General features: G+C 46.2%; 1 protein-coding gene across 1 annotated transcript in view; it reads left to right on the top strand.

Annotated features, from left to right (window-relative positions):
* The window catches only part of lars2 (leucyl-tRNA synthetase 2, mitochondrial), an 83,078-nt gene that overhangs the window by 18,656 nt on the left and 41,305 nt on the right, over positions 1–23,117 (top strand). Inside the window, exons 8-12 of the mRNA XM_065028013.1 lie at positions 9,328–9,435; positions 10,294–10,453; positions 13,723–13,827; positions 14,708–14,823; positions 15,037–15,320. Of these exons, the coding sequence (XP_064884085.1) occupies positions 9,328–9,435; positions 10,294–10,453; positions 13,723–13,827; positions 14,708–14,823; positions 15,037–15,320 (773 nt within the window). The remainder of the gene's footprint in view (positions 1–9,327; positions 9,436–10,293; positions 10,454–13,722; positions 13,828–14,707; positions 14,824–15,036; positions 15,321–23,117) is intronic.

Below are 23,117 nucleotides of genomic sequence, written 5' to 3'. Positions count from 1 at the left end.
ACAGGAGGAAAGATTCCCGTTCCCCAGGCATGGGCGAACCAGTGGACAGGGTAAGGCTGTCCCAACATTTAGAGGGGGAAGAGAGCAGCGTGGGGCCATGAGGAAAGAATCAGAATCAGGCCAAGACACTAAGGGAAAACGGAAACCGGGACTGGGGGTCGAGGGGTCTCCCCCGAACCCCTATTATCTGTTACAATTGTAATCAACCAGGACATATTGCAGCCTACTGCCCTATTAAAGAAGAGCCAATGCAATGTAACCTTGGTGAAAATGAAGATGATATACGGTATGCATGTCCTGTTGTAACCACTGTACTTGAAAGATCAAGAAACAAACATATGTGCAGGGTGAAGGTTGAAGGGAAAGAGGTTGAAGCACTGCTGGATTCCGGCAATGCTAACCCTGGTCGTTGCAGGCCTAGTGCCGAATCATAAACTGGATACAAGACAGGATATCAGTGTTACATGCATTCATGGGGATACCCGTCTGTACCCCACGGCCTTAGTGAGCATACAAACAGAGGACGGTCTGCTGGATTATGAGGTCGGCGTGGTCCCAAAGATGCCATATGATGTAATATTGGGTCGAGACTTTCCTAACTTTGCGGTTAGGCCACAAGAATGGCATATTTGAGAAGCCAACAACCCTGACCAAGCAGGAACAAGCATGGGGCCTTCGACCAAAGCCAAGAAAAGAGGTCTCCCAGGGGACAACATCACAGGTGCTAGTAGGGGAGGAGGAGGATGAAGTGGCAAACCTCGCTGATAACGAACAGCCCAGTACTAGTGGGGCTGGGGTCGATCTGAATCCAGAGGACGACGATCTAGAACCAGCAGACCTGGCAGGGTCCTTGACTAATTTTGGGACGGCCCAAAACCAGGATCCAACGCTGCAGCAAGCCAGAGCAGATGTGCAGGTCGTAGATGGTACTCCCATAAATGTTGGGATGATGCCTAATAGTTTTCCCCACTTCATCATGAAAAAGGGTTTGGTGTACAGAGTCTCGAAAATAGGGGTTGATGTGGTGGAACAGTTGTTGGTTCCCACTCGGTACCGGAGGACAGTACTGGATCTAGCTCATGGGCACATTCTGGGTGGACACCTTGGTATCGATAAAACCCGAGACCGGATTGTAAGGAGGTTTTACTGGCCAGGAATTCAAGCTGAAGTGGCTCGGCATTGTGGAGAGTGCCCGGAGTGCCAGTTAACAGCTCCCCGACCAGCTTTTAGAAGCCCGTTAGTGCCACTCCCCATAATCGAAACGCCATTTGAGAGGATAGCGATGGATTTAGTGGGCCCACTACCCAAATCCGCCAGAGGGCACCAATACATTCTGGTCATTCTAGATTATGCCACTCGCTACCCAGAAGCCATTCCCCTTCGGACGATGACTTCCAAAAATATCGCAAAGGAATTAGTGCTCTTGTTCACCAGGGTAGGGGTTCCAAAGGAGATCCTTACCGACCAGGGGACCCCCTTTATGTCCCGCCTTATGGCGGACCTTTGTAAACTGTGGCAGGTGAAACAGTTGAGGACATCGGTTTACCATCCTCAGACGGACGGGCTGGTTGAGAGATTCAACCGAACCCTGAAGTCAATGCTCAGGAAGGTAATCGATAAGGATGGGAAAAACTGGGATTGCATGTTGCCGTATCTGATGTTTGCCATTAGAGAGGTTCCTCAAGCCTCGCTGGGGTTTTCTCCCTTTGAGCTGGTATATGGGAGGCATCCCCGGGGAATCTTAGACATCGCCCGGGAAACCTGGGAGCACCAATCCACCCCGTATACTAGTGTCATAGAGCACGTCACGGAAATGCAAGATAGGATAGCCACAGTCATGCCCATCGTCAGAGAGCACATGAGACAAACACAGGAACACCAGCGGCACACTTATAACCGGCAGGCTACCCTGAGGGAATTTCAACCGGGAGATAAGGTGTTAGTGCTGATCCCCACGGTAGAGTGTAAACTACTAGCCACATGGAAAGGACCATATGAAGTACTGGAGAGAATAGGAGAGGTCAATTATCGGATCCGACAGCCAGGTCGACGGCCCCAGGAACAGATTTATCACATAAACCTGTTAAAAGCATGGAGAGAGAGAGAAACACTAATGGTCACATACCCCACACACATTCAGGAGACAGCCGAAGTAAATATTTCACCCACTCTGTCCCCAGCGCAAGTACAGGAAGTAAAGACCCTGATCCAGAAAAACAGAGATGTGTTTTCAGAGGTACCTGGCCGAACTGAGGTTACGGCTCATGATATCGTTTCCCTACCAGGGAGAAAAGTGAGTATGAGGCCATATCGGGTACCCGAGGCTCGACGGGCCGCGATTAGAGCAGAGACTGAGAAAATGTTGACAGCTGGAGTGGTCGAAGAGTCACATAGTGAGTGGTCTAGCCCAATTGTGATGGTCTCCAAGCCCGATGGGTCTTTGCGGTTCTGTAACGACTTTCGGAAGGTAAATGAAATCTCGAAGTTTGATGCCTAACCCATGCCCCGAGTAGATGAACTACTGGAGAAAATCGGTCATGCTCGGTACATTACGACCCTTGATCTGACAAAAGGGTACTGGCAAATTCCTCTGACCCCCAGGGCCAAAGAAAAGACAGCCTTTGCAACACCTGACGGTTTGTTTCAATACACCGTCATGCCATTCGGCTTACACGGGGCCCCAGCCACCTTTCAACGGCTCATGGACAAAGTCCTAAAACCGCACAAAGCATACGCCGCAGCTTATTTAGATGACGTGGGGATCTACAGCCCAGATTGGGAATCCCACTTACCCCGGGTACAGGCAGTGTTAGACGCCCTTAGAAAGGCAGGGCTCACGGCAAACCCTGCCAAGTGTTATGTGGGGTTAGAGGAAACAGAGTATCTGGGATACATACACTGTGGGAAGAGGGTTAATCAAACCCCAACATAAGAAGGTGAAGGCAATTAGAGAATGGCCGAAACCAGTAAATAAGAAGCAGGTTCGAGCCTTCCTAGGGCTGACCGGTTACTACCGGAAGTTCATCCCAAGTTATGCCACAGTGGCCGCCCCTCTTACCGACATGACTAGAGCCAGAGGGCCAAACATGGTCAAATGGGATGAAAGGGCCACCAAAGCATTTAGGACATTACAGGAGGCTCTCTGCTGTAATCCAGTGCTGGTGGTACCAGACTTTGAGAGAGAGTTTGTGGTTCAGACGGATGCCTCAGAGGTCGGCTTGGGAGCAGTGCTATCCCAAGAGGTAGAAGGGGTGGAACATCCCATCCTGTTTTTAAGCAGGAAGCTGGAACCACGGGAAACCAACTACTCAGTCGTTGAGAAAGAGGCGCTGGCAGTAAAGTGGGCTCTAGAAAGCCTGAAGTACTACCTGCTGGGGCGCCACTTCACCCTCATCAGTGACCATGCCCCACTCACCTGGATGCATAGGGCTAAAGAGAAGAACGCTCGGGTGATGCGGTGGTTTTTGAGTCTCCAACCGTTTCATTTTGACTTGAAACACAGAGCAGGGAAGGAAATGGGAAACGCGGATGGGTTATCCCGCATGCATGCATATTTTGCTGCGGTAGCCCGACCTAGGGGGTCGGATCTAGGGGGAGAGATATGTGGCAAAGAAGGGGGTCGAGTGATAAGTGGCAGATATGTGAGAGCAGAACTAATAAACGGGCTCTGCCCGATCACTAAAATGGCCACCCCTGTCAGAACTACAGATCACAAAATGTCCGACCGCCAAAACTACAAGTCCCAGAAGCAAGGGGAACCCTCGGAAGGTGGAGCCGACTCACAGATAAAGGGTCAAGAAAAACCAGGAAGAGGGAGAGAGAGTGCTGGAAGGAGCTATGAACAATAGAGAAAGAGACTATAGAGATTGGCTGGATTTACCGTGTATGAGCTGGATTGTTTTGGACTTACCTGTTGGCGTTTGGACCTGGACCTACCGAGAACCCGATTCGTGTACCGAACCCTGCTATCCTTGACCTCGCCTACGGCCTGGGTGGACCAGGACGGAGAAACAAACACACAGGTACTGTCCTGTTCGAAAGAACTCTCATTCTTGGGTGATTTGGTGACAGTTTACCACTTAGTTTGTGACAAACGCTCCTAACCTTGAAGAGGTTTGCCACAATATATAAAGTGAAAAACAACAAAAATGAACAGTAAACATTACACATACAGAAGTTTCAAAACAGTAAAGACATTACAAATGTCATATTATATATATATATACAATGTACAAATAGTTAAAGGACACAAGATAAAATGAATAAGCATAAATATGGGTTGTATTTACAATGGTGTTTGTTCTTCACTGGTTGCCCTTTTCTCGTGGCAACAGGTCACAAATATTGCTGCTGTGATGGCACACTGTGGAATTTCACCCAAAAGATATGGGAGTTTTTCAAAATTGGATTTGTTTTCGAATTCTTTGTGGATCTGTGTAATCTGGGGGAAATATGTCTCTCTAATATGGTCATACATTGGGCAGGAGGTTAGGAAGTGCAGCTCAGTTTCCACCTCATTTTGTGGGCAGTGAGCACATAGCCTGTCTTCTCTTGAGAGCCATGTCTGCCTACGGCGGCCTTTCTCAATAGCAAGGCTATGCTCACTGAGTCTGTACATAGTCAAAGCTTTCCTTAATTTTGGGTCAGTCACAGTGGTCAGGTATTCTGCCTCTGTGTACTCTCTGTGTAGGGCCAAATAGCATTCTAGTTTGCTCTGTTTTTTTGTTAATTCTTTCCAATGTGTTAAGTAATTATCTTTTTGTTTTCTCATGATTTGGTTGGGTCTAATTGTGCTGTTGTCCTGGGGCTCTGTAGGGTGTGTTTGTGTTTGTGAACAGAGCCCCAGGACCAGCTTGCTTAGGGGACTCTTCTCCAGGTTCATCTCTCTGTAGGTGATGGCTTTGTTATGGAAGGTTTGTGAATCGCTTCCTTTTAGGTGGTTGTAGAATTTAACGGCTCTTTTCTGGATTTTGATAATTAGTGGGTATCGGCCTAATTCTGCTCTGCATGCATTATTTGGTGTTTTACGTTGTACACGGAGGATATTTTTGCAGAATTCTGCGTGCAGAGTCTCAATTTGGTGTTTGTCCCATTTTGTGAAGTCTTGGTTGGTGAGCGGACCCCAGACCTCACAACCATAAAGGGCAATGGGCTCTATGACTGATTCAAGTATTTTTAGCCAAATCCTAATTGGTATGTTGAAATGTATGTTTCTTTTGATGGCATAGAATGCCCTTCTTGCCTTGTCTCTCAGATCGTTCACAGCTTTGTGGAAGTTACCTGTGGCGCTGATGTTTAGGCCAAGGTATGTATAGTTTTTTGTGTGCTCTAGGGCAACAGTGTCTAGATGGAATTTGTATTTGTGGTCCTGGTGACTGGACCTTTTTTGGAACACCATTATTTTGGTCTTACTGAGATTTACTGTCAGGGCCCAGGTCTGACAGAATCTGTGCATAAGATCTAGGTGCTGCTGTAGGCCCTCCTTGGTTGGTGACAGAAGCACCAGATCATCAGCAAACAGCAGACATTTGACTTCGGATTCTAGCAGGGGAGGCCGGGTGCTGCAGACTTTTCTAGTGCCCACGCCAATTCGTTGATATATATGTTGAAGAGGGTGGGGCTTAAGCTGCATCCCTGTCTAACCCCACGACCCTGTGTGAAGAAATGTGTGTGTTTTTTGCCAATTTTAACCGCACACTTGTTGTTTGTGTACATGGATTTTATAATGTCGTATGTTTTACCCCCAACACCACTTTCCATCAGTTTGTATAGCAGACCCTCATGCCAGATTGAGTCGAAGGCTTTTTTGAAATCAACAAAGCATGAGAAGACTTTGCCTTTGTTTTGGTTTGTTTGGTTGTCAATTAGGGTGTGCAGGGTGAATACATGGTCTGTTGTACGGTAATTTGGTAAAAAGCCAATTTGACATTTGCTCAGTACATTGTTTTCATTGAGGAAATGTACGAGTCTGCTGTTAATAATAATGCAGAGGATTTTCCCAAGGTTACTGGTGACACATATTCCACGGTAGTTATTGGGGTCAAATTTGTCTCCACTTTTGTGGATTGGGGTGATCAGTCCTTGGTTCCAAATATTGGGGAAGATGCCAGAGCTAAGTATGATGTTAAAGAGTTTTAGTATAGCCAATTGGAATTTGTTGTCTGTATATTTGATCATTTCATTGAGGATACCATCGACACCACAGGCCTTTTTGGGTTGAAGGGTTTTTATTTTGTCCTGTAGTTAATTCAATGTAATTGGAGAATCCAGTGGGTTCTGGTAGTCTTTAATAGTTGATTCTAAGATCTGTATTTGATCATGTATATGTTTTTGCTCTTTGTTCTTTGTTATAGAACCAAAAAGATTGGAGAAGTGGTTTACTCATACATCTCCATTTTGGATAGATAATTCTTCGTGTTGTTGTTTGTTTAGTGTTTTCCAATTTTCCCAGAAGTGGTTAGAGTCTATGGATTCTTCAATTGCATTGAGCTGATTTCTGACATGCTGTTCCTTCTTTTTCCGTAGTGTATTTCTGTATTGTTTTAGTGATTCACCATAGTGAAGGCGTAGACTCAGGTTTTCCGGGTCTCTATGTTTTTGGTTGGACAGGTTTCTCAATTTCTTTCTTAGATTTTTGCATTCTTCATCAAACCATTTGTCATTATTGTTAATTTTCTTCGGTTTTCTATTTGAGATTTTTAGATTTGATAGGGAAGCTGAGAGGTCAAATATACTGTTAAGATTTTCTACTGCCAGGTTTACACCTTCACTATTACAGTGGAACGTTTTACCCAGGAAATTGTCTAAAAGGGATTGAATTTGTTGTTGCCTAATTGTTTTTTGGTAGGTTTCCAAACTGCATTCCTTCCATCTATAGCATTTCTTAATGTTACTCAGTTCCTTTGGCTTTGATGCCTCATGATTGAGTATTGCTCTGTTTAAGTAGACTGTGATTTTGCTGTGGTCTGATAGGGGTGTCAGTGGGCTGACTGTGAACGCTCTGAGAGATTCTGGGTTGAGGTCAGTGATAAAGTAGTCTACAGTACTACTGCCAAGAGATGAGCTATAGGTGTACCTACCATAGGAGTCCCCTCGAAGCCTACCGTTGACTATGTACATACCAAGCGTGCGACAGAGTTGCAGGAGTTGTGAACCGTTTTTGTTGGTTATGTTGTCATAGTTGTGCCTAGGGGGCATATGTGGGAGGGGATGCTGTCACCTCCAGGCAGATGTTTGTCCCCCTGTGTGCTGAGGGTGTCAGGTTCTTGTCCGGTTCTGGCATTTAGGTCGCCACAGACTAGTACATGTCCCTGGGCCTGGAAATGATTGATTTCGCCCTCCAGGATGGAGAAGCTGTCTTCATTAAAATATGGGGATTCTAGTGGGGGGATATAGGTAGCACACAGGAGGACATTTTTCTCTGTTAGGATAATTTCCTTTTGAATTTCTAGCCAAATGTAGAATGTTCCTGTTTTGATTAATTTTATTGGAGTGAGTTAGGTCTGCTCTATACCAAATTAGCATACCCCCTGAGTCCCTTCCCTGTTTCACAACTGGTAGTTTGGTGGATGGGACTACCAGCTCTCTGTAACCTAGAGGGCAACCAGTGGGTCTGTCTCCTCTATACCAGGTTTCTTGCAGGATGACAATGTCTGTGTTACCGATTTCTTTGGTGAAGTCCGGGTTTCTGCTCTTCAGGCCAAAGGCAGATGACCTCAGGCCTTGGATATTCCAGGATGATATAGTGAATGCTTTTTGTTCCATAGAGTGTCCAATGTTGTTGGTCGTGGTTTGGCCTCAGGCCAGTAAGTGTGAGCAGAGCCTGCTGAGCATCTGGTACATGCCATTGGCTTGGGCGAGTGTGAGAGTGGGGGTTGGGACTGTTTGCCCGCTCACTACCAGGGCGTATGTGTGGCTTCCATGTTGAGGCCCTCTTTGCGGGGGTGGGGTGCATGGGGTGGGCAGGAGTGGCATAGGTCTGATCTGAGGGGGCCTAAATGGGGTGTGGGCATGGTTGACGTGGGGGGTGTTGATTGGTTGGGGTGGGGGTGTGGATGTGTCTGGGTGTGCGGTGGTCTGGATGTAATTCCTCTTGGCGTGGGTCCTCTATGTGTAGGTCCAGGGGGGGGTCCTGCAGGTCTGGGAGGGTGTCTCGCCGGTCTGGGTGGGGTGTCTATTGATCTGTTGCTCCTGTGTGAAGTGTTGGGGATACGTTTGAGAGCGATGTCCTTTAGAGTTCGGGCAAAGGTGGGCAATGCTGCCTTGTAGAGGTGGACCTGGTCATAGAGGCTGTTCAAGTCCAGGGTGGAGTGGTGGGCCGGGAAAACATTTGGTTTTGAGGCACAGTCACGGGAAATACTTGCATTTACCCGCTGTATTGTGGCAGGGTGGAAGTCTTTTCGTGGTAGCAGGGTGGAGATAACCACTTGTGCGTTGGGGGAAGTAGAAGAAGCCTTTTCAATCACTCCCTTCAGTGCTGTGGCCACTCTTTCTTGCTGTGCTCTCAGGTCGTTTGTGCCTGTGTGTATTATTATGTGGCTGGGTGACCCTAGTTTGGCCTCAGACAGAAGGTCTAGGGCGTGCTGGGTGTTTGGACACCAGAGTTTAGACACACTGTGTTTGGGAAAAAGTTTTTTTTCTTCTATATATTTCCCATTTGAGTCCATAAGTAGTACAATCTGTGTCTTGTGTTTGTCCTCAGTGGGTGTGGGGGGGTTGTCAGAAGGGCTATCAGGGCTATCTCTCTCTGTCTCTCTCTCTGTCTCTCTCTCTCTCCTCTCTCTCTCTCTGTCTCTCTCTCTCTCTCTCTCTGCCTCTCTCTGTCTCTGTCTCTCTCTCTCTTTCTCTCTCTCTGTCTCTGTCTCTCTCTCTTCTCTCTCTTCTGTCTCTCTCTCTGTCTCTCTCTTTCTCTCTCTCTTTCTCTCTCTCTGTCTCTCTCTCTGTCTCTGTCTCTCTCTCTCTTCTCTCTCTCTTCTGTCTCTCTGTCTGTCTCTCTCTCTGTCTCTCTCTTCTCTCTCTCGTTATGAAACTGTTGTTGAGTCATGAGCGATTTGCTTTGCGATAAACGCTAAAGTAGGGCATGTGGAGGTCATGATTTCTAAAATCCCTCTTTGACTACATGATGTGAGACGAGGTAGACTGTGGTATTGTGCCAGGAGATTGGCTGAGCTTTGGAAGAGCCTCTCAGGGTAAAGAGGAGAAGTAAATGATGTGCTGATCTGGGACTTAAACTTAAACATCTGACATTACAATATGATATAACATCTTTATGATTTATTTAGCATCAATATAATTTAACATTTTTTATGATGTATCTCTCTCTCCCAGCCCCTCCTGGACGCCCTGGCGGAGCTGCCAGAGTGGTACGGGGTCAAGGCCATGCAGGCCAACTGGATTGGAGACTGCACCGGCTGCTACTTCGACTTTCACCTCAAGGTTAGACTCACATCTTTCATCTGTTCCTTCTTGTCAGTCCATCCTGGTTTAGTTTAGACTACTTAGTCTTCCAGGTATAAACATTTGAAGTTATTCTAGGATTATCACTAGGATTAGCTCTGAGATTCTCCCCTACTACATCATTCTCATTCAGCTAGCAGCACCAGTCGTCTCTCTGCAAGCAGCAATTTAATCAAACATAGTGACTGTGGGGCTGTGTGTTTATTTCCATTGAACTATCCAAATGCACTTTTAGAATGTTGAATAGAGTATTGACATTCTAAAATGGTTTTACTAAAAGCCTATTGTGAGCTCCAGTCACCCCAGTCACAGAACTCCTTGCAACAGACGGAGGAAATGTATTAGGTTGATGCCTTCCTTCCTTATTAAAATTGTAATCAAATTTCTGGTAAAGTGGGGTTGTGACTCTCTCTCTCTCTGTGTGTGTGTGTGTGTGTGTGTGTGTGTGTGTGTGTCTGTGTGTGTGTGGTTCTCATAAATCAGGCAGAGTGGGGTAATTAAAAGTAGTGCCAGCGGTGGTTTTGTAGATGGGAAACAGGAACCAGTCCCGTTACATCTTTAACATTGTCAAGGGTGTTCTGTACTAAATGACTGATTCTGTATTTTTGGTGCCAATTTAGTTTCTGTCAGGCATGTTAACTGATTAACATTAAAACATAATCCATTGCTAAATATTGCATACTACAGTGTTTCTTCTTTTTTTCTTACCAACTAGTGTTGTGTTTAGTTTTTGAACTATCCTCCTTTACCCTGCTCAACAACTAAATGTAACCAAGTTACTGTCATGTATTTATCCATAAACTGTGTGTGTGTCTCTCTATCCTTCCCTCCATGCAGGTGAATGGGGAGGAGACGGGGGAGACTCTAGCAGGCTACACCTCCAGCCCAGAGGCAGTGTTTGGGGCTGCCTACCTGTCCATTGTCCCCTCCCACAGACTGCTGCATGGTACCAGCCCAGTCCGCTCAGCCCTGGAGAGAGTCCTGCAGACAGGCAGAGGTAGGAAGGAACCACTGTCCAGACCTGGTAGTCTGAGGTCATTTTTTAAGTGCCACTTTTATCCATAGTGGCTTACAGTAAATATTTAGTGTATTTAATATATGTGGCCCATTGTAACTCTCAATGGCACATTTTACTGAACAAAAATAGAAATGTAACATGCAACAATTTCAAAGATTTTACTAAATTACAGTTCATGTAAGGAAATCAGTCAATTGAAATACATTTATTAGGCCTAATTTATGGATTTCACATGACTGGGAATACAGATATGCATCTGTTGGTCACAGATACCTTAAAAGAAATGGGCCTCACAATGGGCCTTCATGGTATTTCTGTGCATTCATATTGCCATCGATGAAATGCACTTATGTTAGCTTATTCCTGGCCATAACATAACCCCACCGTCACCATGGGGCACTCTGTTCACAATGTTGACATTCAGCAAACCGCTCCCCCACAGGACGCCATACACGTGGCCTAAGGCCGGTTCTCTAAAACATTTGAGGTGGCTTATGGTAGAGAAATTAACAATAAGTTATCTGGCAACAGCTCTGGTGGACATCCCTGCAGTCAGCAGGCCAATTCCACGACCCCTCAAAATTTGAAACATCTGTGGCATTGTGTTGTGTGACAAAACTGTACATTTTAGAGTGGCCTTTTATTGTTCCCAGCACAAGGTGCACCTGTGTAATGATGATGACATTTAATCGGCTTCTTGATATGCCACACCTGTCAGGTGGATGGATTATCTTGACAAAGGAGAAATGCTCACTAACATGGATGTAAACAAATTTGTGCACAAAATTTGAGATAAATAAGCTTTTTGTGTGAATGGAAAATTTCTGTGTTATTTATTTCAGCTCATGAAACTTCTCATGTTGCGTTTATATTTTTGTTCAGTGTAGTATAGAGAAGTACTGGCTGTTAGTAGTCCATGTTGATGTTGAGTTTAGTGCTTACGCTAAGCTGAAACACAGTGCAACACAGGTATATCAATGTTTATTTTATGTCCAGATAGAGGTGTGTGTGTGTGTGTGTGTGTGTGTGTGTGTGTGTGTGTGTGTGTGTGTGTGTGTGTGTGTGTGTAGAGATAGAAAGACAGTTGTGCATGGGTATACCCTCCAAGATATGTTACAGTTGAAGTCGGAAGTTTACATACATAGATACATACAGGTTGGAGTCATTACAGGTTGGCGGCAGGGTAGCCTAGTGGTTAGAGCGTTGGACTAGTAACCGGAAGGTTGCGAGTTCAAACCCCCGAGCTGACAAGGTACAAATCTGTCGTTCTGCCCCTGAACAGGCAGTTAACCCACTGTTCCTAGGCCGTCATTGAAAATAAGAATTTGTTCTTAACTGACATGCCTAGTTAAATAAAGGTAAAATAAAATAAATAAAAAATAAAAGATTATAACTTATTTTTCAACCACTTCACAAATTTCTTCTTAACAAACTATAGTTTTGGCAAGTCAGTTAGGACATCTACTTTGTGCATGACACAAGTCATTTTTCCAACAATTGTTTACAGACAGATTATTTCACTTATAAATCACTGTATCACAATTCCAGTGTGTCAGAAGTTTACATACACTAAGTTGACTGTGCCTTTAAACAGCTTGGAAAATTCCAGAAAATGATGTCATGGCTTTAGAAGCTTCTGATAGGCTAATTGACATCATTTGAGTCACTTGGAGGTGTACCTGTGGATGTATTTCAAGGCCTACCTCCGAACTCAGTGCCTCTTTGCTTGACATCATGGGAAAATCAAAAGAAATCAGCCAAGATCTCAGACAACAAATTGTAGACCTCCACAAGTCTGGTTCATCCTTGGGAGCAATTTCCAAACACCTGAAGCTACCACGTTCATCTGTATAAACAATAGTACGCAAGTATAAACACCATGGGACCACACAGCCGTCATACCGCTCAGGAAGGAGACGCGTTCTGTCTCCTAGCGATGAACGTACTTTGGTGCGAAAAGTGCAAATCAATCCCAGAACCGCAGCAATGGTGAAGATGTTTGAGGAAACGGGTACAAAAGTATCTACAGTATATCCAATGTGAGAAACGAGTCCTATATCGACATAACCTGAAAGGCCACTCAGCAAGGAAGAAGCCACTGCTCCAAAACCTCCATAAAATAGCCAGACTGCGGTTTGCAACTACACATGGGGACAAAGATTGTACTTTTTGGAGAAATGTCCTCTGGTCTGATGAAGCAATAATGGAACTGTTTGGCCATAATGACCATCGTTATGTTTGGAGGAAAAAGGGGGAGGCTTGCAAGCTGAAGAACACCATCCCAACCGTGAAGCACGGGGGTGGCAGCATCATGTTGTGGGGGTGCTTTGCTGCAGGAGGGACTGGTGCACTTCACAATATAGTCGGCATCATGAGGCAGGAAAATTATGTGGATATATTGAAGCAACATCTCAAGACATCAGTCAGGAAGTTATAGCTTGGTCGCAAATGGGTCTTCCAAATGGACAATGACCCCAAGCATACTTCCAAAGTTGTGACAAAATGGCTTAAGGACAACAAAGTCAAGGTATTGGAGTGACCATCACAAAGCTCTGACCTCAATCCTATAGAAAATCTGTGGGCTGAGCTGAAAAATCGTGTTTGAGCAAGGAGGCCTACAAACCTGACTCAGTTACACCAGCTCTGTCAGGAGGAATGGGCCAAAATTCACCCAACTTATTGTGGGAAGCTTGTGGAAGGCTGCCCAAAATGTTTGACCCAATTTAAACAATTTAAAAGCAACGCTACCAAATACTAATTGAGTGTATGTAAACTTCTGACCCACTGAGAATGTGATGAAAGAAATTAAAGCTGAAATAAATCATTCTCTCTACTATTATTCTGACATTTCACATTCTTAAAATAAAGTGGTGATCCAAAGACAAGGAATTTTTACTTGGATTAAGTGTCAGGAATTGTGAAAAACTGAGTTTAATGTATTTGGCTAAGGTGTATGTAAACTTCCGACTTCAACTGTATGTGTTGCTCCCCTGCTCTTCTCCTGTTGCCTCTGTGTGTTTTAATTGCGATTCCCCTGAATCGCTCTCTTTATCCATCTGTCTCACTCTCGCTCTTTCTCTCACTACCCCACCTCTCTCACTATCTATTGGCCCCTCTCTCTCTCTCTCGCTCTCTCTCCCTCTGTCATGCTGTCTCTCTCTTTATCTATTCTCTTTCTGATTGTTGATAATGAGGCACCAGGGGAGAAGCTCTCCCTTGCTGACTCCTGACCTTTGACCCCCCCCCAGACTGCCTGACAGAGGTCACCGCCCACAACCTATTTACCGGTCAGGAACTTCCCCTGGTGATCTCCAGCAAGCAGGAGTTTGAAGGTCATCTAGACACTGTCATCGGTACGTGGATGTGTGTGTGGGTTTGAATGTCCACATGGCTTGCACATACAGCATGTACTCACTGTGTATTATTGACCTCTGAGCTTTTGTTCTTGTGCTTTTATTCGTCTCTCTATTTTAATCCAATTTCGATCAATCAATTGTATTTATAAATCCCTTTTTACATCAGCCGATGTCACAAAGTGCTATACAGAAACCCAGCCTAAAACCCCAAACAGCAAGCAATGTAGAAGCACGGTGGCTAGGAAAATTGAATGAATCACATTTAGCCTTTCCCTGTGACCTGTACATGTTTGTAGATGCCACTGTGCCAGTGTGTCCTTGAGCCTGCAGTGTGTCTCTGTCATACACTGGGCGTTTGGCTGCTGTTGGAATGATGTAACCTTTAACTCTCTAGAAGGAGTTCCCTGCTTGGTGCTTTGGGTGTTTGTCTGACTCCACGAGTCCACAAGGAGGCAATACCCATGAGGAACTAGCCGTAATCCAGCAACACACGGCCCCCTCTTTTTTTTGTAGGCCCTTGGAGCAATTTCAACTCAGTCGGGGTCTCACATTACTGTTGAGAGTTAGAATAATAGAACACACAAGGTGCAATTTCGAAATTTGGTTGTGCATCAGCAGTCACTCAATTAGCCCATGTCGGCAAAAAAAATGTAGCTTGGTAAGTTAGTCTTGCGCCCAGCTATCTAAAGTTATAGTAAGCAAGGTTGAATTAACGACCGCGGTGGGGCTCATTGTTTATCAGTTATCATATTAAAAACTGCAAACATTTGCCTCCACTCTATTGCAAAATGTGTAGAATTGCAGGAAATTAGTGTTATAAAATGACATGGTGGTGTACAAGTGTGTGTGACATGTATCATGTGTGTGTCCCTGGCAGGTATCCCTGACAGCCGTGTGGAGGATGCTTCTGTGGCCAGGGTTCTGGGTCTGAGCTGGAGCCCAGTCCTGAAGAGCCAGGAGGATGGAGGACACACACTGATCAACTCTGCTGAGGTCTGTCTGGACACACAGCAACACACACTGTTACTCTAAACAACGTTACCAGTAAACCAACATTTCACATTGTTTTATGGCGATTAATGGAAGAACCTTATTTATGGTTGAATGAAGTATCGGCAAATAGTTGAGTTTTGTTGAATTCACGTGTGTTTGAGCTTCTAAACTGTCATCCTGTTCTCTCTCCGCCCATCCCCCTCGTCTGTGTAGTTCACAGGCCTCAGCAGGGAGGACGCTTTTGACTCCATCACCCAGAAGGCCAGAGAGAGAAAAGTGGGCGGCCACCTGACCAGCACCAAGCTCAGGGATTGGCTGATTTCCCGGCAGCGGTACTGGGGCACGCCCATTCCCATGGTGCATTGTGGGTTTTGTGGTCCTGTGGCAGTCCCTGAGGAGCAACTTCCAGTCACCCTCCCCAAACTACCGTCCCTCACGGGGAAGGGGGCATCCCCTCTGGAGCACGCTGATGACTGGATCAGCTGTACCTGTCCCAGGTGAGAACACACTGACACGGAGTGAGGTGTGAGAACACTTCAGTTGCATACTAAATGGCACTCTATTCCCTATGTAGGGCACTGCACTTGACCAGGACCCATCATCCTGGGTCAGAATCTTATGCCATCCGGTCAATTGTTCAGTTTGAAAATGAATGCTGGTACTGTCAGTTGGATTGGAAGTTCATAGCTAGTTCACAAACATTAGTGATGGAGTTCACTTTATTCCACTTATATTCAAATCCAATCTTTTTTTCAAGGTCGTATATCTTTCTCAATGGTTAGTCAGCGACTCTCTCTCTCTCTCTTGCTCTTAGGTTCAGGCAATTATTTCCGATGCTTTCAGTTTTCTACTCAATCAATTCCCCCTTTCTACCTGTACTAAGAGTCAGGATTAAGTGATTCAACCACTGTGTGTTGAGGATATGAATACGGGTTAGTTTTTAACACACAGGGACCAGGGTTATGTAATGAGTGACAGATGTCACCGTGGTTATATAAACCAGCTGTGGCCTACATGCCGGGCATGTCTATGCCCCCACCACACACACACACACACATGGTACCAGGGTTATATAATGAGTGACAGATGTCACCGTGGTTATATAAACCAGCTGTGGCCTACATGCCGGGCATGTCTATGCCCCCACCACACACACACACACACACACACACACACACACACACATGGTACCAGGGTTATGTAATGAGTGACAGATGTCACCGTGGTTATATAAACCAGCTGAGGCCTACATGCCAGGCATGTCTATGCCCCCACCACACACAAACACAGAGACAGGCAGACGGTGACTGTCAATGAAATGTGTGAAAATGCTCCCTGCTGCTCGTTAAACGGCGGTTGCATCCCAGATGGCACCCTATTTCCTATATAGTGCACTACTATTGGCCAAGGCTGATAGGACTTTAGCCTATTTCCTATATAGTGCACTACTATTGACCAAGGTCCACCGTGCAAACCCAGCTTCTCATGACCAAGACCCTCACCAACATAGGATTTCTTCAGGGGAGATTGCTCCTTTAAAAACATTATAGTTCCATGATTGGACATGGAATTGTGGTACAGTAACTAGGGAATACTGTTTCAACAGCTCAGCCAGACAGTCATACAGAGAGAGAGATGGGGTCGTCTGGTCTGACGGCTATATCCAGAGACGTTCTCCTCCTCCTCCTCTTCCTTGTCTCTCCATCTCTTGTTGACAGCGTCAGAGGAAATTCACTCTCTTAACTCAACGATCATGTCCAATTAACCATCGGGTGGAGCGTACAGAAGGTGTTTGATGAGAGATGGTGGGGGAGATGGTGCTTTATCTGTCTGTCTCGTCCTTGAGAAGTCATTTCCTCCACCGCTGATATTGTCTCTGCTCCCTGTCTGCCTACTGCTGTGAATTGGCCCCTCAGTTGAACCCTGTGTGTAATTAGTCCAGCTAGCTTGCTACACCAGGATAGTGTTTCTGATTCCCGTTTTGGCTTGCCTGGTGACATCACCAGGCGGTATAAGTTAATAGACCAATAACAAAGAGAGTTCCAAACCTCTCTGTCAAAATAGCAGTTAGTTATCATGTTACATATCCCTCCAATTAGGTCCCTCACTCCCATATGTCCTAGATAAATTCTTCCTTGAGAAAAAAGCTTATTAATGCAAAGCTATTACAGTAAGGAACTAAATAGTTCTTGCTTCTGATGCCACATCTGTTTGAGGGGATACTTCCCCAATCTGGCACACACACACCCGCAATGCAATTTCAGTTTCATTTTGCTATCTGGTTGGAATTGTAGCTCTGCTACTCTGTCATTCCTGAAATCGCCCTATATACAGCGGGACTGGACAGAACCATAGTCATAGATCGCACGTGTCCAGGCAATCATAGCCCCCCCAGGAGTCTGAAACTGTCTGTCTGTCAAATGACAATAATGTTTACCCTGAATGGTTGATCTGGAAAAGAGAGGGAAACCCACAGAAGAGCAGTGTGCAGCCACATGGAATTATTGGAATAATATGATCCCTCTTCTGTTTTTTTAAATGGATTTAGCTATTTTGTCATGAAAGGCTCTTTGGTATGATGGTGCATTTTGATCTCATGAAATGGCACCTGGGTATTAACCTGCTACACCTTAGCCTTGTTGCTAAGCAACCCTTCTGCCTTATTATTGTGTGTGTGTGTGTGTGTGTGTGTGTGTGTTTGGTTGGTTGTGAAGAGGGGTAATCTCACCTTCAGAGTAAAAGTGTGAGGGTGTGTTGATATGCTTGTGTGTGACAACTTGTGCCTGTTTGTGCCATTAAAAACATTGTACTACAGGGGACTAGGTATGGTGCTGTAGTGTTCTTCTCTAGTGTTGCTGATGGTCTTCCTGGCATGGTGATTCTGACTGGGTGCTGTACTGTTCTTCTCTAGTGTTGCTGATGGTCTTCCTGGCATGGTGATACTGACTGGGTCTGTAGTGTTCTTCTCTAGTGTTGCTGATGGTCTTCCTGGCATGGTGATTCTGACTGGGTCTGTAGTGTTCTTCTCTAGTGTTGCTGATGGTCTTCCTGGCATGGTGATTCTGACTGGGTGCTGTAGTGTTCTTCTCTAGTGTTGCTGATGGTCTTCCTGGCATGGTGATTCTGACTGGGTGCTGTAGTGTTCTTCTCTAGTGTTGCTGATGGTCTTCCTGGCATGGTGATTCTGACTGGGTGCTGTAGTGTTCTTCTCTAGTGTTGCTGATGGTCTTCCTGGCATGGTGATTCTGACTGGGTGCTGTAGTGTTCTTCTCTAGTGTTGCTGATGGTCTTCCTGGCATGGTGATTCTGACTGGGTGCTGTACTGTTCTTCTCTAGTGTTGCTGATGGTCTTCCTGGCATGGTGATTCTGACTGGGTGCTGTGCTGTTCTTCTCTAGTGTTGCTGATGGTCTTCCTGACATGGTGATTCTGACTGGGTGCTGTAGTGTTCTTCTCTAGTGTTGCTGATGGTCTTCCTGGCATGGTGATTCTGACTGGGTGCTGTAGTGTTCTTCTCTAGTGTTGCTGATGGTCTTCCTGGCATGGTGATTCTGACTGGGTCTGTAGTGTTCTTCTCTAGTGTTGCTGATGGTCTTCCTGGCATGGTGATTCTGACTGGGTCTGTAGTGTTCTTCTCTAGTGTTGCTGATGGTCTTCCTGGCATGGTGATTCTGACTGGGTCTGTAGTGTTCTTCTCTAGTGTTGCTGATGGTCTTCCTGGCATGGTGATTCTGACTGGGTGCTGTACTGTTCTTCTCTAGTGTTGCTGATGGTCTTCCTGGCATGGTGATTCTGACTGGGTGCTGTACTGTTCTTCTCTAGTGTTGCTGATGGTCTTCCTGGCATGGTGATTCTGACTGGGTGCTGTAGTGTTCTTCTCTAGTGTTGCTGATGGTCTTCCTGGCATGGTGATTCTGACTGGGTGCTGTACTGTTCTTCTCTAGTGTTGCTGATGGTCTTCCTGGCATGGTGATTCTGACTGGGTGCTGTAGTGTTCTTCTCTAGTGTTGCTGATGGTCTTCCTGGCATGGTGATTCTGACTGGGTCTGTCGTGTTCTTCTCTAGTGTTGCTGATGGTCTTCCTGGCATGGTGATTCTGACTGGGTGCTGTAGTGTTCTTCTCTAGTGTTGCTGATGGTCTTCCTGGCATGGTGAATCTGATGGTCTTCCTGGCATGGTGATTCTGACTGTAGTGTTTCTTCTCTAGTGTTGCTGATGGTCTTCCTGGCATGGTGATTCTGACTGGGTGCTGTAGTGTTCTTCTCTAGTGTTGCTGATGGTCTTCCTGGCATGGTTCTGATTCTGATGGTCTTCCTGGCATGGTGATTCTGACTGGGTGCTGTAGTGTTCTTCTCTAGTGTTGCTGAGTGTTGATTCTGATGGTCTTCTTCTGGTTGCTGATGGTCTTCCTGGTGATTCTGACTGGGTGCTGTAGTGTTCTTCTCTAGTGTTGGCTGATGGTCTTCCTGGCATGGTGATTCTGACTGGGTGCTGTAGTGTTCTTCTCTAGTGTTGCTGATGGTCTTCCTGGCATGGTGATTCTGACTGGGTGCTGTAGTGTTCTTCTCTAGTGTTGCTGATGGTCTTCCTGGCATGGTGATTCTGACTGGGTGCTGTAGTGTTCTTCTCTAGTGTTGCTGATGGTCTTCCTGGCATGGTGATTCTGACTGGGTGCTGTAGTGTTCTTCTCTAGTGTTGCTGATGGTCTTCCTGGCATGGTGATTCTGACTGGGTCTGTAGTGTTCTTCTCTAGTGTTGCTGATGGTCTTCCTGGCATGGTGATTCTGACTGGGTCTGTAGTGTTCTTCTCTAGTGTTGCTGATGGTCTTCCTGGCATGGTGATTCTGACTGGGTGCTGTAGTGTTCTTCTCTAGTGTTGCTGATGGTCTTCCTGGCATGGTGATTCTGACTGGGTGCTGTAGTGTTCTTCTCTAGTGTTGCTGATGGTCTTCCTGGCATGGTGATTCTGACTGGGTCTGTAGTGTTCTTCTCTAGTGTTGCTGATGGTCTTCCTGGCATGGTGATTCTGACTGGGTCTGTAGTGTTCTTCTCTAGTGTTGCTGATGGTCTTCCTGGCATGGTGATTCTGACTGGGTGCTGTAGTGTTCTTCTCTAGTGTTGCTGATGGTCTTCCTGGCATGGTGATTCTGACTGGGTGCTGTAGTGTTCTTCTCTAGTGTTGCTGATGGTCTTCCTGGCATGGTGATTCTGACTGGGTGCTGTAGTGTTCTTCTCTAGTGTTGATGGTCTTCCTGGCATGGTGATTCTGACTGGGTGCTGTAGTGTTCTTCTCTAGTGTTGCTGATGGTCTTCCTGGCATGGTGATTCTGACTGGGTGCTGTAGTGTTCTTCTCTAGTGTTGCTGATGGTCTTCCTGGCATGGTGATTCTGACTGGGTGCTGTAGTGTTCTTCTCTAGTGTTGCTGATGGTCTTCCTGGCATGGTGATTCTGACTGGGTGCTGTAGTGTTCTTCTCTAGTGTTGCTGATGGTCTTCCTGGCATGGTGATTCTGACTGGGTGCTGTAGTGTTCTTCTCTAGTGTTGCTGATGGTCTTCCTGGCGTGGTGATTCTGACTGGGTGCTGTACTGTTCTTCTTCTAGTGTTTCTGATGGTCTTCCTGGCATGGTGATTCTGACTGGGTGCTGTAGTGTTCTTCTCTAGTGTTGCTGATGGTCTTCCTGGCATGGTGATTCTGACTGGGTGCTGTAGTGTTCTTCTCTAGTGTTGCTGATGGTCTTCCTGGCATGGTGATTCTGACTGGGTGCTGTAGTGTTCTTCTCTAGTGTTGCTGATGGTCTTCCTGGCATGGTGATTCTGACTGGGTGCTGTAGTGTTCTTCTCTAGTGTTGCTGATGGTCTTCCTGGCATGGTGATTCTGACTGGGTCTGTAGTGTTCTTCTCTAGTGTTGCTGATGGTCTTCCTGGCATGGTGATTCTGACTGGGTCTGTAGTGTTCTTCTCTAGTGTTGCTGATGGTCTTCCTGGCATGGTGATTCTGACTGGGTGCTGTAGTGTTCTTCTCTAGTGTTGCTGATGGTCTTCCTGGCATGGTGATTCTGACTGGGTGCTGTAGTGTTCTTCTCTAGTGTTGCTGATGGTCTTCCTGGCATGGTGATTCTGACTGGGTGCTGTAGTGTTCTTCTCTAGTGTTGCTGATGGTCTTCCTGGCATGGTGATTCTGACTGGGTCTGTAGTGTTCTTCTCTAGTGTTGCTGATGGTCTTCCTGGCATGGTGATTCTGACTGGGTGCTGTAGTGTTCTTCTCTAGTGTTGCTGATGGTCTTCCTGGCATGGTGATTCTGACTGGGTGCTGTAGTGTTCTTCTCTAGTGTTGCTGATGGTCTTCCTGGCATGGTGATTCTGACTGGGTCTGTCGTGTTCTTCTCTAGTGTTGCTGATGGTCTTCCTGGCATGGTGATTCTGACTGGGTGCTGTAGTGTTCTTCTCTAGTGTTGCTGATGGTCTTCCTGGCATGGTGAATCTGGCCGGGGCTGTAGTGTTCTTCTCTAGTGTTGTTGATGGTCTTCCTGGCATGGTGATTCTGACTGGGTGCTGTAGTGTTCTTCTCTAGTGTTGCTGATGGTCTTCCTGGCATGGTGATTCTGACTGGGTCTGTAGTGTTCTTCTCTAGTGTTGCTGATGGTCTTCCTGGCATGGTGATTCTGACTGGGTCTGTAGTGTTCTTCTCTAGTGTTGCTGATGGTCTTCCTGGCATGGTGATTCTGACTGGGTGCTGTAGTGTTCTTCTCTAGTGTTGCTGATGGTCTTCCTGGCATGGTGATTCTGACTGGGTGCTGTAGTGTTCTTCTCTAGTGTTGCTGATGGTCTTCCTGGCATGGTGATTCTGACTGGGTGCTGTAGTGTTCTTCTCTAGTGTTGCTGATGGTCTTCCTGGCATGGTGATTCTGACTGGGTGCTGTAGTGTTCTTCTCTAGTGTTGCTGATGGTCTTCCTGGCATGGTGATTCTGACTGGGTGCTGTAGTGTTCTTCTCTAGTGTTGCTGATGGTCTTCCTGGCATGGTGATTCTGACTGGGTGCTGTAGTGTTCTTCTCTAGTGTTGCTGATGGTCTTCCTGGCATGGTGATTCTGACTGGGTGCTGTAGTGTTCTTCTCTAGTGTTGCTGATGGTCTTCCTGGCATGGTGATTCTGACTGGGTCTGTAGTGTTCTTCTCTAGTGTTGCTGATGGTCTTCCTGGCATGGTGATTCTGACTGGGTGCTGTAGTGTTCTTCTCTAGTGTTGCTGATGGTCTTCCTGGCATGGTGATTCTGACTGGGTGCTGTAGTGTTCTTCTCTAGTGTTGCTGATGGTCTTCCTGGCATGGTGATTCTGACTGGGTCTGTAGTGTTCTTCTCTAGTGTTGCTGATGGTCTTCCTGGCATGGTGATTCTGACTGGGTGCTGTAGTGTTCTTCTCTAGTGTTGCTGATGGTCTTCCTGGCATGGTGATTCTGACTGGGTGCTGTAGTGTTCTTCTCTAGTGTTGCTGATGGTCTTCCTGGCATGGTGATTCTGACTGGGTGCTGTAGTGTTCTTCTCTAGTGTTGCTGATGGTCTTCCTGGCATGGTGATTCTGACTGGGTGCTGTAGTGTTCTTCTCTAGTGTTGCTGATGGTCTTCCTGGCATGGTGATTCTGACTGGGTGCTGTAGTGTTCTTCTCTAGTGTTGCTGATGGTCTTCCTGGCATGGTGATTCTGACTGGGTGCTGTAGTGTTCTTCTCTAGTGTTGCTGATGGTCTTCCTGGCATGGTGATTCTGACTGGGTCTGTAGTGTTCTTCTCTAGTGTTGCTGATGGTCTTCCTGGCATGGTGATTCTGACTGGGTGCTGTAGTGTTCTTCTCTAGTGTTGCTGATGGTCTTCCTGGCATGGTGATTCTGACTGGGTGCTGTAGTGTTCTTCTCTAGTGTTGCTGATGGTCTTCCTGGCATGGTGATTCTGACTGGGTGCTGTACTGTTCTTCTCTAGTGTTGCTGATGGTCTTCCTGGCATGGTGATACTGACTGGGTCTGTACTGTTCTTCTCTAGTGTTGCTGATGGTCTTCCTGGCATGGTGATTCTGACTGGGTCTGTAGTGTTCTTCTCTAGTGTTGCTGATGGTCTTCCTGGCATGGTGATTCTGACTGGGTGCTGTAGTGTTCTTCTCTAGTGTTGCTGATGGTCTTCCTGGCATGGTGATTCTGACTGGGTGCTGTAGTGTTCTTCTCTAGTGTTGCTGATGGTCTTCCTGGCATGGTGATTCTGACTGGGTGCTGTAGTGTTCTTCTCTAGTGTTGCTGATGGTCTTCCTGG

Source organism: Oncorhynchus nerka, linkage group LG14 (genome assembly GCF_034236695.1).
Source record: "Oncorhynchus nerka isolate Pitt River linkage group LG14, Oner_Uvic_2.0, whole genome shotgun sequence".
Taxonomy (NCBI): domain Eukaryota; kingdom Metazoa; phylum Chordata; class Actinopteri; order Salmoniformes; family Salmonidae; genus Oncorhynchus; species Oncorhynchus nerka.
This window is presented reverse-complemented; position numbering and strand designations above follow the sequence as displayed.